Raw genomic sequence first — 18,491 nt, forward strand, 5'->3', positions numbered from 1 at the left:
GTACAGCTGTGATGGCACCTTCCATGACTACCAGTCAATATGCTGGCCTCACATAATGCCACAGTGTGTCTAAGGTGTTCAGCCTGACTGGGTTGCCTCCAAACACATCTCCGATGATTGTCTGGTTGAAGGCATATGCGACACTCACAGGTGAAGAGAACATGATGCCAGTGCTGAGCAGTCTATTCAGCTTGTTGTTGGGCTCATCTGTACCACGCTGCATGGTGTCATTGTTGCAAAGATGGACCTCACCATGGACGTCAGCAGTGAAGTTGTGCATCACACATCCTGTTGCGCACAGTTTGAGTCATAACACAACATCCTGTGGCTCCATGAAAAGCATTTTTCAATATGGTGGCATTGCTGTCAAGGTTCTTCTGAGACATAATTCTTAGGTAGTGGTCATCCACTGCAGTAGTAGCCCTTGGGTGGCCTGAGAGAAGGCATGGAGGGCATGTCAACGATAGTTCCTGTCTTTCTGTATCTCCTCCATGTCCGAACAACATCGCTGTGGTTCACTTCAAGACGCCTAGACACATCCTTTGTTGAGAGCCCTTCCTGACACAAAGTAACAATGTAAACATGATTGAACTACAGTATTGACCATTTAGGCATGGTTGAACTACAGACAACAGGAGCCGTGTATCTCCTTCCTGATGGACTGACTGGAATTGATTGGCTGCCGGACCCCCTCCGTCTAATAGGTGCTGCTCATGCATCATTGTTTAAACTTTTGGGTAGCTTTGGTGACATCTGTGAACAGCCAAATTGGATGTGTCTGTGATACAATATCCACAGTCAACATCTATCTTCAGGAGTTCTGGGAAGTGGGGTGATGCAAAACTTTATTTTGATGTGTGTATTTAGACATGGTAGTGCAAGGATGTGAAGTTTCTTAAAATAGGGGCTTGCATTAGTTTCTAGAGGCAGCATTTTCTATGACTCTTTGGCATATTAAACAACTGTTACTAACAGATACCTTTCCCCAAAAGATTATCCCATATTGCAGTAAGGATTCTGCCTGGCCAAAGTGTACATTTTTAGTGTCTCTTTTGATGTGCAACCATAAAGAATTTTGATGGAATAACAAATGGTGTTCAATTGATTTGTAATATATTTTGTATGTTGGACCCATTTTAGATCTTCTTGGATCCATATTTCAAGAAATTTTTTAGAGCTTACATTTTCAAGGGTTCTGGTAAACAAGCTGATGACTGGTGTTAGTGGACATATATTTTGCCCTTTGTGTAAGTACATTGTAACTGCTTTTTTCTGTTTTTATTACTAAATTGTTTCCATAAAACCAGTCTGTAATGTGGGTGGCACACTTTTAATCTCATGCAGTAATTCTTCTCTGGTCCTTCATTTTGTTATCACATTTGTGGCATCTGCAAATTTTATGTAATTATGGTCTGGACTGGTTGATACCAAGTCATTTGCAAAGAGTAAAAATGTAATTGGTTCTAGAATGGAGCCTCTTGGTGCACTGTACTTAATTCTCTACTTTTCTGAGCAACAGTACTTTACCTTGTTCTGTTCTTGGATTGCAAGCTCAACTAACTGCTCTCAATTTTGGGGATATAATATTATCCATTCATAAGCTGAGCCCCTAATAACCATAGATTCAAGTTTCTTCAGCAAGATGTTGTGACTGATGACATCAAATGTTTTGGAGAGGATATAAATATGACTGAGAAATGCTATTTGCTGTGTGCAAGGATGTGAAGTTTCTCAGTTTATTTGCAATTTTTGTAGGGTCAGTTAGCACAGCTCACTTCTTCATTAGACAGTTAATATAATGGAAATCCGTCTGCTCTGCAGCAGTTTGCTTCCTTACAGTATTCCATATGGGTTTCATCTTATTGGTGAAATTTGTTATATAGTATCATTTGCCTCTATTTTTCCTTGTTTGACATTTTTGAAGATCTTTTTATAGGTTTTGAAATAAGTCTCAAATCCTGGCGACATGAATTGTTTAGACAATCTGTGTAGTAATATTTTTTTCTTTGGGGATACCAGAATCCCAGAAGTGATCCCTTTATTTTTTGTTTCCCTTGTGTACGTTTTGCTCTGTTTTGGAGGTAAGCACAATTCAAAATACTAGGAAAAATTCCTAATAAAGTTATTAAATTTTCCAGTTGTGTGTTTGCAGTTGTAAATCTCTTTCCAGTGTTCTTTGCTCATGTAATGGAGAAAGTGTGTTTGCAGTTATATTTCTCTTTCCAGTGATCTTTGCTCAGGTACTGGAGAAAGTGATGTATATTTTCATCACTGTGGTTTCTACCAGTGGCTGTTAGGCACTGTTGCAATTGCAGCTCACTTTTCACACTCAGAGAGAGTTTTTCAGCTTTGTGATACCCAAATCCCTTGTTTAGTGTTTCTATTTTGTAGTTCATTTCTACATTTACAAATATCTTATCAATGGTGGTCTAATGTTTTTGATGACAAGAATGTGTTAAATTGGATTGCAACCTTCTCACCTCTTTTACTCCTGTAGACTTACTTAGTATACACAGTTGATCTTATTCTCTGGATAGCTGGCCATGTAAGTCTCCAAAGACTTCTTCTCTGAAGAATGATGCTAATTAAAGTAATATATATGACTCACTCTCTCTCTCTCTACTCATGAAATAGGTAGGTACTAAAAGAACACTTTTAGTTCACATTTGGTGTATTTCAACTTCCATAAAGAACAAAATTATCATTTCTCACATAAACATTAGACTTCTTGTAAGTCACCCATGTTGTCTCACATTAGACACAAATTAAGATACATTTACCACATAGTTGATTCAACAACCATGGAAATCATGAACAAGTCTTGCCTCTAGCACATCTGTGTTAAAAGTTACTAAAAATCTTTTTTCAACTCGACTGTTTTTTTAATCAGTACAATAGTCAAAGTTATAACACAGAAGTTCCTTTGGACTGCCATGTTCTTACATTACAACTTCCTTAGCATGATTGACAAGTACTTGTTGGTGCTGTTAGAGACAGTAGAAGGCTGAGTAGTTCTAGAATTTATGCAGAAATTCTCAAAACACTACTGTGGTAGATGAAGTCTTTGTGATATAATTTGCTGTTATTATGGTAGATTTCATGTTAAAAGTTTGCAAGAGATTCAGTAATTCATTGTTTTCTTTAGTGTCCTTGGAAAAATCAATATTAAAATCACCACATAGAATAACTCTTCTGTTTCTTTGTGTTAGTCTGTTAAGTGAATATTCCAAACTTTTTTGAAAGTGTTTATGTCACCAGTTGGAGCTCTGTATAAATAAATAATAACAAGTTTAGTGTCCACTATTTCAGCTCCTGCTAGGTCTACATCTTTTTCCTTCATTATTTCAACAGGAATTTTTATATTTATGAAGTTTATATTATTTCTTATGAATGTACAACTGCCACTATGTTTAAGAATTTATCTACAGAGATCACCAACTAGCACATTTAAGAAAGAAAAGTTTTTATTCCTCAAGACCATACAGTAACAACAATATGTGGTATTCAGCCATGATCACCTTCCAGACGTGTGTTTAAGGAGGTAGGAACTTTGATTACTGCTTCACCATAAATATATTTCGACAAGAAGCTTGTAATAAATAATCCACTTAAGTTCAAAACAAAACAATGAGGTAGATAATTAAAATACCAGAATAAAACCGACATTCAGTACTTCACATTAAGGTTGTCTTTAGCAAAAAAAGTGTTGTACAACATTGACAGCAAAACTTCTGATTACTTACTCAATGGCATAAAATGTATGACAGACAGGAAAGATAAATTTGAAGCCAAACTGAATATTTGGTAACTTCATCTATTCTTTAGAGGAATTTCTATTACTGTAATATTTAAAAGGTGATGGTAGGGAATTATTAACTTATATCTGTATTCAAAATAAGATAAACAATTAAAAATAAATATTATTAAAATACTTGTAAATTAGCAGCATGTAAAAGTATTTCAATATGAATGTGTAATTATTTTAATGACTCATTCCAAGTCCTTATGATTACCCATACAAATGGTCTATGGAACATAAAACTTATTTACTAACTAAAAAACTGAGAATCTCATGGTCAATGTAAGAACACCTACATATAAAACAATATAGTTTCTAAATATACATAAGAGCTTCCTTATACCATCAGGAACACAATTTTACTTTCTTAAATTAATCTTCCACATCACTCACCCTTTCCAGAAAGATAACAGGCTGATTTAGAACCAATTTATTCCAACAAGTGTTATAGATCTCCATTAACTGAGACTGTTTCAAATGAATAATACCATATCCATAACTTTTAAATATTGTCAAGGACAATAAATGTATACTTACAAAACTTGACACATTCTTTTTCCACCAAATTAGACATTATATTATGGAAGATAGGAAAATGGGATTTAAAGAGCAAACCCAAAGATAGGGTGTAAAAACTTACAGCTCAGAATAACACAGACATGTTCAAATCACCTACATAAGAATGAAATACTTAAGATTTTCATTTGATGTTCAATACGTAGAGTGCCCTCCGCCACACACCGTTGGGTGGCTTGCGGAGTGTAAATGTAGGTAAAAATATACTTTATTTTTTATCCATTCATCTTTAAACAATCCGTTTTCATCCAGAGTGATGATTAGAAGCAACACCTACAGAACAATGAAAATATTTGATTTTTGACAATATGATGTAATTGGATAGATAAAAATATCTACTCCCCAAATGATGGAAGGAGAACACACACATAAAAAAAGGTTTCACATATGCAAGCTATTGGAGCCAGAGGCTCCTTCTTCTGGTGGGACAGCTGAAGGGGAAGGATGAGGCGTGAAGGAAAAGGAATGGAGAGATTTAGAAAAAGGGTTAGCGTTCCGAAAAGTCAACCACAACCCACTTGAGGGGAGACTTTCCATACTGGATGAGAAGGTTTCTTCTAATGTAGCACCTTCAAATGCTCTCTCTCTTTTTCTTACATACAGACACAGAGAGAGAGAGAGAGAGAGAGAGAGAGAGAGAGAGAGAGAGAGAGAGAGAGAGAGAGTTTCCCTTTTTTCATTTTCCATATCTTGTTTCAGGCCAAGTAAGAACCACATCAAGATAACTATTTATTTCTCTTTTGCTTCATCCTTCTCCAGATCACTTTCATTTTCTCAGAATGACCTCATTTTCCCTCATCTGACAATTTCATTCCAGCTGTTTTCTTTTTGTTTTACCTTCCTAAAAATCTTTGAATTTCTTGACTTCTAGTCTGAATTTGACTCTGTTGAGTAAGTCATCTGCTCAATTTGCTTTTCTTCTAAGTAATTTTTTGTCATGCCTGATTATCCAGTTTTTCTGTCTGTTTACCTATTTTGGGAGAATGTGTGTATCGTCATTTCTTGTCCATCATCCTTCATTCTCTCTAGTTGTCCTTAGAGCACAACATGTCTTTTCTTGGTCTTATCTGCTATCTTAGGACAAAATGAATATATCTCCTTATTTGGCTTCAAAACCCAGTTGCCATCTTTATTCTCAATTGGACATAATATTGTTTGGCAATAGTATTCTTTTTATCTTTTGCAAATCTTACAAATCCATTTTGCATCCAGAGAAAAGTAATGTTTCTGGCCAACAGATGGCTTCTTGTCTCACAATCATGATATAATGCCTTAATTTAAGATCTTTGTAAGAACATGTTTTATTGTACAGACTTGTCACTTTCACATATGCCCTTTTCAGTTTTTTCACTTCGGTTTTAAATTACTTCTTTTTCACTTTTAATGTTTATATTTTCTGTGTTTTGATGTTGTGATGCAGTACTTCTCTTTTTCTTTTTTTATTCTTAGAGGGTTACTTTCATTGGTCATACATTCTGTCTTTTCCAATTATAGCCATATACCTTCAGAACTTGTAGTCTTTACTTTGCATGCTCTGAGGTTCCATCAATTATTATAAGTCCATTTACAAAGACCAAACAAATTACTACTTCTTTCAGTCTACCTGGCCTTGTGTACTTATTGGCTTTTCATTTTCTTGAAACATGTTCCAGAAACATGTTTTCAGCAGTGGTGACAAACTACTTCCTTGTCTGGCCCCTGATATAATTTAGAAGGAATAAAAAGTTGTTAAAAACATTTAACTTTTATATTGTGTCTGTAAGAGCTTGTTTAAATATTTTCAAAGTTTTTTTACATAAAGCAAATTACTTCAAGATTTTGAGAAGGAAGTCTCTGTCTATTGAATCATATGCCCTTTTAAAATCATACCTTTTACCTGATATTTTCAGATATATAATTATTCATTTAATCTTTAGAATTTGCTATGGGTAGTATCTGCTACTCCTAAATCCAGCCTTATACTTACCAGTTTGTTCGTCTAACTGTGGGTTTAATACATCCATAATAGCTTTTGATAAGATTTTGTATTCCAAGGGTAGTAATGAAATTCCTCTTAATTACTGATTCTGTTTTCTCCCCTTTTTATGAAGTGAGTGAATTACAATAGCCTTCCCATTTCCAGGAATTGTTTAAGTGTTCCATGCCTGATCTAGTTTTTCTTTCATAATAGTGACACCTAGATCTCTATTGCTTTTTAAAATTTTTGCTGTGAGGTCATCTTCAGCTGGGGTTTGTTGTGATTTAATAGTTTAATGTAACTTTTTATCATATCAGTTTTCACATAGCCTTTCAAAATATGCCACTAGCTTTCAATTTTCTTGATTGTTAAATACAAGTTTTCTATTTGCTTTCTTGAAGCATAGTGATTGTAGAATTTAATCATACATGTATTTCTCAAATCTTTTGTAATAGTCCATTGTATTACATTTTTAAAAGTGTTTTTCTGTAATTTTAAGTTTTTCCTTTTCGAAACTTATCTTTTGTGCCTAATAATTTAGTCAGTAAGCTTCTTCTCAGACTGATATATTTTTCAGTTATTGCTTGTTTTCCCACTGTACTAGTCATTCTAAGCATTGTCTAAGTACTTCTTCACTTTTACTGTTCTGCCATATGTGCTTTCCTTGTGTTTTCCATGGTTTTATTTGAAATGCAGCATGTTTAATTGCTTCTATAAAGTTGTTGCCATCAGTATTCACTTTTTTCAGCATCTTTTGAAATTCACTTTCCTTTTATTTCAAAGTTTAATTTTTTGTTTCATTTTTATCAATGGTATACTTAAACTCAGCGCCAAAATTCTCTTCATAAGTACCAGTATTGGCACTATTCTTGTTAAAAGTTGTTTATCACAGCAGCCTAAAAATTTTCTTCTCTCTGTAATTCACCAAATGTTAATCATATGCTGTACCTTTTCATTATTCCAATAACCCCTTGTTGTGAGGAAACTGTGAAACAAACAAAGACAGAGAATGCATATTTTTCACAGTGTTGGTACAGAACATGAAGAACTACTAAAAATTAAAATTGGCATCTGATGATGTGCATGAGTACTTTTCCCTGTTCACAGGTCTTTTCAAACGTGCCATAGCACAAAGTGGATCAGCACTTTGCCCATGGTCATTTTCTAAAAATGCTACAGATAGGACCTATCGTTACACATCATACTTGGGACATGATGCACAGAACTCTTCTGATCTGATGGAATTTCTGATGACAGTTGATGCAACAGCCCTGGTGGAAGCAAGATACCCCGCACTAAATCAAGAGGTAATTATTTTACATTTTTCTCAGTCCCAGAGCTTTTGCAAACACAATTGAGCTATCTAACCTTCTTGGGCTTCCAAAAATATAGTTTTCATGTTAAAAATGGATACGTAATTAATTTAAAACATTTATACATTCATTTTTGTACTGTGGTGTGTGTGTGTGTGTGTGTGTGTGTGTGTGTGTGTGTGTGTGTGTGTGTGTGTGTGTGTGTGTGTGTGTGTGTACTTAAACTACCTGGGGAAAATTTTAATACAAATTAAGGACCTGCATCCGCAGTTGCTCTACATGTCAACAAAATCATAATGGAAATTTTCCTTTTTTAATGTAGATATTTTTTAACTTTTTTGCAAATGACAACAAATTCCAATATTACTCTGTTAAATGTGCAAATTAGAGCTTGAGGAGTAGCTGGTGGGACTGTACTGCTCATGTATGCATGTGACAAAAGAATGAAAACTGGTATTTTTTTGAGATTTCATAATATTTGTTGTAGTGTTAATAACTACTAGCTTTCTTTGTAGTTAGAGCAGTATTTATGTTGTGCTAGTTCCAGTGATTACATTAATTAATTTTGGAGCAAATATTTGCAAGAAATTCAACTGGGAGATACATTTCAAACAACCTTCAAGTAAAATAATACCATTTTCATGAAAATGCAAACAGTATTCTTAATTATAAAAAACTCACAATTTTATTGTACTAATTTGCAGGAACCAATAGAATAGGCTTACTTGCAGAGGGTTTTTGCAAACTATAATGTCCATTTGATACAACATATAATTCAGTATGAGCCATCTGTCTTCTTTACACTTTTTTAAAGTACTGAATAGAAGAATGAGTAACATGATGGGATTCAATGTACCATGGAAGTCAATGTGAACCAAATCTACAAAGAGAACTTCCCTGCAGACATTACTGTAAAACTGCATAGGATAATTTCATATCTGTGAAGCATCCATTTTCATCAACGCACAACTCTGAAGCTTTGGATGTCTGCAGCATAAAATTTGCTGCTTTTTAAAATGGTGAGAAAACTTACCAATGATCACAAACAAATACAAGAAAAACTAGATACTGTGATTGCTACATACTATAGGTGAGAACTGTTTTTATCACAAAGTGAAGAAGCAGCTCAGTCTTTGAGGAACTTGGAAAGACAATGTGTAGAGGTGGTTGAAAATAGAGTGACATGCATAACACAGAAGAACTGAACATGTAAAAATCGCAAACCAGACTCAAAATCCAAATGGAATACTGGAGTGCATAAGAGAAGTGCCTTCCACAATCACTTATCATAAATAGTAAAAAGCCTATGAAATCTTCAAGTGGTAATTTTACAATGAGAAATAACATTGATGAAGATTTAAACATTGCTGAAGTGGCATCCAGTTCAAGTGTAAACAATGAGTGCACCAATGAAACAAAATCCATGACTGAAAACAGACAAAATACAGATGAGAACAAACAAATGAATGAAAACTCTCCAGAAGACATATGAATGAAAACTCTCCAGAAGACATAAATACAGACTGGCAGGAAGTGAAGAACAAGTGGGAAGATTGAAGAAATATGACTGTAGAAAAATAAAAAAAAGAACTGACCAAAACCAATGCAGAAACAGCAAAAGGAAATAAACTGTTGTACAAGATTGTGCTACAAATTGAAAAGTTGGTTAATAATACACTCTGAAACCTACTATCCAAACGTTTGTAAACATCAGTAGTAAAAACAGAAGTAAATTCATAACAGGTACTGGCAAGGAAAAAGGAATGCTGTAAGGTGAAAAAAGAGTCTGGTTTCACATTACCACACTAAAAGGTAACACCAATGCTGGAACTTCAGCTAACTTCTTACAAATCTCTTTCATAAGTCACAACTGTTTTACAGTTGAAAAAATTGATACAATGGGATTAAATAATAGCTACAGAATAGGAGCTGATTTCAAATTGAAAGATAAACTAATGAACAACAACATATAAATTGCTCAACCACTGACAGTAAAAATAAATGTCTCCAGCTGGTGAGTTTCCAGGCTTCCTAAAAGTAACACACACAGTGCCAATTTACAAAATCCACATGAAGTGTCAAGCTACAGTATCGTATCAATACTATCAGTGTTACCCAAGGTGATGTAGTCCATAAGAGATCAACTCTTATGATACACAGCATGTATTTCAGAAGAGCAGGTAAATGGCAGCAGTGTACTTGACCTAGTCACAAATATAAGTCAGGGCTTTGAAGACAACAAGTTTATAGCAATGGTACTTTGTGGCCACAGTAAGGCATCTGATTGTATTCCACATAAGAACCTCTTCAGCGAGCTAAAATCATGTGGTATTGGGAGATTTGTTCTACAGGCTCTGAATCCTACCTGAATGGATAGTTTAAGTGCAAAGAGCAGACTCAGGTGAAAAGAAGTTACAATATGGTGTGCCTTAGGGATCCAAACTGGGACCTCCATTGTTCTAAATTTTTGTTAATGACATAGGCTCTAACAGGCTTACTCGCACTTCATTGATGATACAACTTTGTTCTTGAAAGGGGAGAATGTGGTTCAGGCTGGAAAGGTTACCTACCTGCAAATTCTTTTCTGGTTTAGGTGTCTCATCAAAGAATTTGGTCACATTACATTTAAATTGACTTTATGGGAAATATTTCACAGTGTGTTCAACAATGATTCAAAATAATGCACAGAGGTGTATCAATGGTTATAATTAAACTGATGGCATTCTGAGTGCTGTAGCATGGGCAATATACACTGCAGGATGCTGAAACGTCATAGGTATGTTCATTAATCACTTCACTCACAAAGTATGCTGAAAAAGTAATAGTTCCACTTTCTGCCACAAGGTAAAAATTTGCTGCTTGAAGCAGTCAGAATATGACACTTTTCCTGTTTTGAAGTCAGTATATCATTTGTTATCTGGAAACTTGCTTTAATTTCTATTGAAATATGACTGTTGGTGAAAAGGATTAAGAAGGGTGATGTTTTCCATGCAATATGCAATAGCTATTGAGAAAGAAGACCATGCACTGATGGTAATGCTGTTTTATCAGGATGGCAGCAATAGCGGCACTGCTTTGGAATATCATCGAAAGAACCAGCTATGAAGAAGCCAAAAGTCGATAAATGGACCAAAGAATATAATCAAGAAATTTGAAGAAACACTTGACATTTCTGTAGCAGGACAAATTCTGCACCCAGTCCTTCAGCTGTGTCACGGGAACTGTCTCTATCCAGGTCAATAGTTCAAAAGATATTGTGGTGCATTTTACCCTTGTATTCCTATAACATTCAGAATGTGCATCAAATAACCACCAAGGTAGACTACAATGCTGTGACTTTACCCTTCACTTTTTGGCATGGATGAACGTAGGTGACATGTGGCTGGAGAATTTCTTTAGATGGACAAGGCACGTTTTACTCTGCACACTACTGTTAATCCAAAGAAGTGTCACATATGGGGTTTTCCTCCATTGCATGTTGTGTAGTAACATCCACTGCAATCAGATTATATGACTGTGTAAAGTGGTTTCACAAGTTCCTTCATTCTCAGTCTATTTTTCTTGAAGTGACATCTGAAAATTATAAGGACCCCTTTGTGCAACACGTGATTCCAGCTTTGCAAGAATGTGACTGTATCCACACAGCCGTTTTCATGCAATATGGGGTGACACTACATATCACTTACAAAATGAAAAATTTGCTTCAAAAACCTTTGGTAATGACTGCAGCATCTCTAGGTAATTTCAAGCTGTGTGGCCTTGCAAATCCCACAACCTAATTCTGTGTGACTTCTGGTTATCTAAAAGACTGAGTCAGTCAGGGATGTATGCAGACTCTTTCTGATCTAAAGGATAGCATACAATGACACAGCACTCTGATTATACTGGATATGCTGCATGTAACTGTTGACCATGCTGTGTTATGGATGCAGCACATTGCTGAGTTGTGAGACCATATTGAGTACATGCTGTAATTTGTGACCATATTCTAATAAATGTGACTCTAACACCTTTGTCATGTGTTTGATTATTCCACCAATTTTCCTGCACCTGCGCCACATTCTGACTGTACCATACTTTCACTTAGTGCCAGAAAGTGAAACTGCTATTTTCTCAGCATATTCTGCAAGCACACCAATTAATGATCATACCTGCAACGTATACAGTGTGCACTGCAGCACTCAGAACATCATCAGTTCAATTATAACCACCCAGGATATAGTTGTCACAGAGCAATTAACACCAAAATATAAACAGACATTAGCCTCCCAGTATTAGACAGCTGATGAAAGAGGTTCACAGATATATGGCACATGAAATTACTCCTTCTTCATCACATAGATGTCACACGAATGAATGCTGATGGCAGACTTATCACATAGCTCTTGCTTGTATGCCAGATTGCATGGGACTTTCACATAATACTCATTGCCACAAGTTCCCAAACTGTTGCACAGATGGTGCCTCTAAGATTTCCAGGGCCAGACTGACGATTTTGGACTGGATTTTGACTTATAAAGACTTTTGTATGAATATTTTAGTATTTAAAAAACTACTACAAACAATAGTTTGAAAAAATGCTAGGTTAAATTTTGCTAATTTAGGTGAACTGTATCCTACAGCAATAAATTGATTTAAAATGTATGTACTGCACTAATAATGCACCAAAAGTTACACATGTATTTTGTGTGTCTACTCTGTGAATTACCTCTTTATGGGTATGGCAGCAATATTTAGACTTACAATCATTTGCATTAATTTATACAAATTTAATTAATTGTTTAATTAATTAGTAAAAGTTGCGAACCTTTCCAGGAAAATTAGGCCAACAAAAGTATAGTGATGGAAGCTGGAATCTAAAAAGCTCAATGACTTAATTTGCCATAGAAATTTTGGTGTGTAAGGTTTCATATTAATTATCTAGTAAGTTAATGAGGTTCAGAAAATTCAAAAACATTACTGTAAACTCTTGATACCAGTCTTTCTAATAAGTAGTGTCTATATTTCCAAAACTATCCATCATCTCCGCCATATTTACTCATACACAACATTATTAATGCCCAGTGTTTGATTACTTTTAATTAATAAAGTTTCCAGTAAAAATAAATATACTACTGCAATCAGTGGAATGAACATCATCAGATGAATAATTAATAAGCAGGAAATAGAATGTGAATGATATGTGAACAGGCTTGGGTAAGCATTATATATACATTATTTGAATAGTCACATTTACATGATAATCAAGAAAGAAAAAGAAATTTAATTACTGGTAGGAGTGTTATAACAGCAGGTGGGGAGGGTCCAGCTTGCTATGTTATAGGCTGTTCAGCAAGTAGAAGTCCTGTACATTGAGAAGAATCCCTGTTTTATCTAGAACAATATGAAAATTAATGAAGACAAAAAGCAGAGGAAGATATACAGTAGTAGTGGTAGTGGAGCTCTGAATGATACTGCAATCATTATACTTCTGGAATTTTTCATTGATACGAAGTTAACGCGACAACCACACACGAAATATATGTGTGCCAAACTTTTATTAGTCCTATACCACTTGAGGTAACTAAAAACTACAATATAAGAAAAGCACCTGCTAACAGTGTACTATGGAGTATGGAGTATTCCACAGCTACATCAGACACAGGCTGTTTCTGTGGGGTCTTTCTGCAGCTTGCAAGAATGTGCTTTTATCTCAAAAGAAAGCAGTGAGGATCGTAATCTCAAGCAAAAAGCTCACCATTGTAAACAATTTTTTTTTCAAGTTAGTTCTAAGTGTTTTCAGCCAATATACTTTCAGCTACCTCATTCACACAAAGATAAGTTATTAACACACTGCTCACAATGAAGACAACATAGACTGGCCAAGATGTTGATTAATGAAGACACAAATCAGCTTCCCTATGGAAGCCCTAAATCTATTTAATACACTACCTAGCAATATTCAGTCATTACCAGTGGAGCAATTTTAACTAAAATTTTGTTTAGATTGGAAGACTATCTTTCGTACAGTATTGAAAATCTAGTAATAGAAAAGTGTCCATCTGAGCACAACTCAGTGCCATGACAACATCAACAACTCTGTTATTTAACTAAATTATATTAGTCTTATAATTGTATAACAATTGTAAAGTATATTATGATCTAGTTCTTAATTGTTTTGCAGGTTCCCTTTTAGTGTCATTGTTTAAACTGTAATATTGTATTCATTTTTGTGGTAATGTTACTGCAAACTTAATGCAATCTGTTCAGCCACAGGTGGGGAACACTATAGAATTAGTAGTAAAAGAGATCAATTGGAAAGCATTCTTAAAATGTGTTGCTTATCAGCATTAATTCATTGGTGCAATATGGTGGCCATTGAAGGTGTATGCTACAAGATAACTTGGCAATGTCTAACCAGTATGCCTAAAATATCACTAATAAAACAAAAATTTTCAAAATAACTTTAAACCAAATCAAATTTCTTTCAAACTTTATGTGTTGGAGTTTTCATTAGAGTATGTAGTAGTATCTCAAAATGCCTCTTCTTTTGATAGTAATGTAAGTCAATTAGTGTAATACTTTGTTTATTAAGATAGCAATCAGTGATATGTGGCATACATTTTATGTATGTCCAACAATCACTTCAGTTCTTTGTCAAATAAATTTATAAACTACATAAAAAATTATACATTGTTCTACTGTTTTATTATTTATTGTACTCTATAAAAGAATATATGAAAGTTGATAAAAAGAACTCAAGATCAGAAATGTAGAACAACATTAAAATTCTGTAAATATCATTCAGAAAAGAAATATGCATTTCAGGATAGATTAAATACTCTTATCTGTGTATGGGCACCACACGTGGAACCAGAGCATGAAGATGCCTTCTTGACAGAAGAGCCATGGGTCATAATGTCAGAAAACCGCTACACTCATGTTCCTTACCTAACGGGAGTCACAGACTATGAATTGCTGATAAGGACACAAGGTATGAAAACAAAATATAAACATTTAAAATGACATTCAGTAACACAGTTGACATTTCTTTTGGATAAAATGAAAAGTTAATGAAATCAAACAATTTCTACTGTTCTGCACTCAAAGAAAACTTAAGGGTAATATTAAATTTAACAATTAATAATGGAAAATTTCTGCATATTCACATTGCTGTGAAACAGAAATCTGTATATTCTCACTAAAGAACATTTTTTTTTCAGTAGTTAGCTTATTAATCCCTTGACCAGGCTGTTGCTTGTGCCTTTATCTGTTCTCACCTGACTAGTTACTCCTGTGCCTCACAGCACTTTCTTGCAGTGTGGCATAATCTGCCACATTTTGGTGCAATTTTCTCAAATCAAGCTGTGCTTATAAGTTAACAATTCAAAGCTTTTGGCAGTAGGAATGTATACTATGAAAATAAGCAATTACAGTTGATCTGCTTTGACAGTCTCATAGAAGTTTTTACTGGATGAGCGAATGTACACACAAACATTTTTGGACAATATATGTTTCAAGAATTTGTTTCAGTGTACCCAAATGTGAACTCATAAAATGTTCAGTATATTTGTTCATAACTTCAATTATTGTTGTTAACAACCTAGTGTTTAAAATTAATATGGAAGTATCAGCTGATGTAAAACTCTAAATACACTTTGTACAGACTCCTGAATGTTGCCAACACTAGGCCTGAGCACCATTCATTGAGTATGCTGCACAGCACCACCAGGCAGCTCGAACTGAGTTCATTGAGCACAGTTAGGGGGTTAAATAATCTACATACAGCAATTATTTTACTATTAATGCAACTAAAACTTTTATTCTTTGCTATTGCATAGATTTTGTGTCTTTCAAACTTTGACAAGGTTACTTTTGCAGTTTATAGGAATGAAATAAAACAGAGCAGGTTTGGAAACCTGTGAATTTGGAAGTTCAGAAAAAATGATAGGGAAGTTCAAAATACTCAATGGTTAGACTGAAAAACAAGCATAATAGGAACAGAAATAAACAGTTTTTCCAAAAAGAAAACCAATATACTGAAAATTACTGGAGCAGAACTGGACAAGTGGACAGCAAATCTTTCCCATCATGAAGCTGAGATAGTGCATAGTAGAGATAGGAACAGACACATTTTGCAATAGAAGAGGTCAAAAGTACTGCAGGGAAATGGATTGAGAAATAGTACAGCAACAGGAGAATAATTTCAATTTGATGATTGTGGTTTGATAAAATTCTTCTTTAGGCTGAGCTACATTTGAAGGTATGAAAGCAAAATTAAAATACTGTATGTAAATCCTACAGTAAAACTGCAAATTTAGAACATCAACAATGCAGTCAAAGTAGTTCACAGGTGAATAGCCAGATATCCAACCATTCACTACTGAACTATTTCATCATGAATCACGCAGAGAGGAGATTAAGAATCATAACAATGCAATCTTTTGTCCATAAGCATCATTTGTGTCTTAGAGATACTAATGACATCCTGAACTACCTGAAATCCATATCTGTTTCATTTCATCTTCAACATCTCCTTATAAACATACATATACACATGACCTGTCTACTAGTGGATATTTTCTTCTGCTGTCAGTCATGAATCAGTGAAATTGTGATCCAGTTCCACTTTATCTTTAACCTTGACAAGAATCTCTTCATTTTTGAGAATCAGCTATACCAAGAAACAAGGTGTACAGATGCCAAATAATGGAGCATCATTCAAGGCCTCACTGACACACACGTTTTCTATGTACAGTAGCAGTTGGCCACTGATCTGTATGTGATACTTTATTCTGTGTAGTGTGTACAGTCTATGTGACTTTCAGTAGACATTCATGTGGCTAGTTTTGATGTTAATCCCCAGATTAAAGTTTCACTTTACAGTGGAGTGTGCACCAATTGAAAACTGTTAGTTTAAAACTGTTTGCTGGATGAGGACTCAAACCTGAGAAGTTTGGAAGGCATGAGATGAGGTAACAGTGGAAGTGAAGTTGTGAAGGTGGATTGTGAATCAGACTTGGATAGCTCAGTCAGTACAACACTTGCCCACAAAAGGCAATGGTCCCTGATTTCAATCCCAGTTTGCCACATAGTTTTAATCTGCCATGAAGTTTCATTTTTTGATGCTGATGTTCTTGATTATGAATAGCATCTTCATCCAACATTTGAAATTTTTTCTTTGTAAAATACAGCCTTCAAAATCTTCTTTCTACCAATAGCAAATTATAAATGCTGATCCAAATTTTTGTAAATGTGTATTCAACCTTAGTATCTCCTTCTCTCCATTCCATTACCTCACCCACAACTCAGTTGATGGAGAGACTTTTCAAACTGACTTACCCTTCCCAGAACCAATCCAAAACTTTAAATACATGCAGGTATTTCTCTATTTATGTCAGATTATTTAGGAACCTCCAGACAAACTAATATCAGTCTGTCATAAACTATAGTTAAAAAAATGATTACCTACATTACTGTTATAAAACTTGAAAACCATCCAAAAAGTTGCTGATATACGTTTTATTACATTGCTTGATAACATGCTAGACTGGAACTCAACTCAGGCCTTTGCCTTTCACAAAAATAGCTGTTGCAATTGCATGATCAAACTGTACCTAATAATCAGACTCAAAGCTCCTACCTACTGGTACATTTGCCTACACTTTTAAACACAATAGAAGGTATCTAGCACACACTGTTAGGCTAACATTACAGGAAAAATGGTATGGTGGAGAACAGCTTAACTGTAAATTAAATGCAGGTTTCTCAATGAAGCATTTAGCAGACTATAAATTGTATTGAAACTTCCTGGTGAAGTAACACTTTCAAACGCATCAAGACTTTAACCTACTTCATTGCTCTTCAGTACTACATTAGCCAGTAAAGTAAAAGATAAGCTGAAATTGCATGTATATTCCAGTGAACACTGAATTTTCTTTTATTTATACAAATAATGTTACTTTTGATTAACAGAAAATGAGATGTTTGGAACAGAAGAAGGTATACAGAATTTGAATGATAACTTTGATGGCTATGTTGCTCATGAGCTTCGATTTCCAACCAGAGAAGAGCAATTGAATGTATCAGCACAGATTCGACAGTTTTACTATGGAGACAGTGAGATAACACTAGAATTAAATGACACAACAGCAACTGTAAGTTTAAATCCTTAATATTATTTTTTTTTTATTTTTAAAGTAATTTTCATTATGATTCAGAAAGAAATAATCAGTTAATAGGATATCCACAAATTATTCAATGGATTATAATTTTACAGAAATTAATATTTTAAACCAAAAGAAAATTACTTGATTTTTAACAATTAAAGTATCTGAAAAAGTTTTGTCAAACTGGCCAGTCAGTATCATCATATGCTGCAAGAAGGCGGTATAAATAACAAGGATTCTAGAGTAAATGAGCGTGCTATGGTCGTGAGAAACAAATTCTTGTATATGATGCAGTGATGATGGAGGATGAAGTTAAAAAGTGCCCATCAAAGCAACAGTTACTGAAACTCTGGCAGAGACATTTCATAGAACTTCTGCTTCAAAAGAGAGTAGGTATATCATCCAGACAAGAGCATAGGTGTAAGCGATATGGAAGACACTTAGCTGTAACACATTAAAATAATGTAGCATTCATATGATGACTAATATCATGAACAGTTCTCTCTCTCTCTCTCTCTCTCTCTCTCTCTCTCTCTCTCTCTCTCTCTCTCTCTCTCTCTCTCCCTCTCTTTCTTTCTCTCTGTCTCCCTTCCTCTTCCTCTTTCTCTCTCTCTTTCCTCATCCAAACAGGCCTTGAAAGGCCAAGGGTGTCAACTGTCCACCGTGTCATCCTCAACTGATAGGCATCACATGATGCA

The 18,491-nt window shown here is 34.7% G+C and overlaps 1 protein-coding gene across 1 annotated transcript in view; it reads left to right on the top strand.

Moving 5' to 3' along the window:
• Positions 1–18,491, top strand: part of LOC126456212 (esterase FE4-like) — a 72,062-nt gene that overhangs the window by 37,604 nt on the left and 15,967 nt on the right. Inside the window, exons 5-7 of the mRNA XM_050091966.1 lie at positions 7,440–7,639; positions 14,453–14,618; positions 17,600–17,781. Coding sequence (XP_049947923.1) covers positions 7,440–7,639; positions 14,453–14,618; positions 17,600–17,781 — 548 coding nt within the window. The remainder of the gene's footprint in view (positions 1–7,439; positions 7,640–14,452; positions 14,619–17,599; positions 17,782–18,491) is intronic.

Source organism: Schistocerca serialis, chromosome 2 (assembly GCF_023864345.2).
Source record: "Schistocerca serialis cubense isolate TAMUIC-IGC-003099 chromosome 2, iqSchSeri2.2, whole genome shotgun sequence".
NCBI classification, from domain to species: Eukaryota; Metazoa; Arthropoda; class Insecta; order Orthoptera; family Acrididae; genus Schistocerca; species Schistocerca serialis.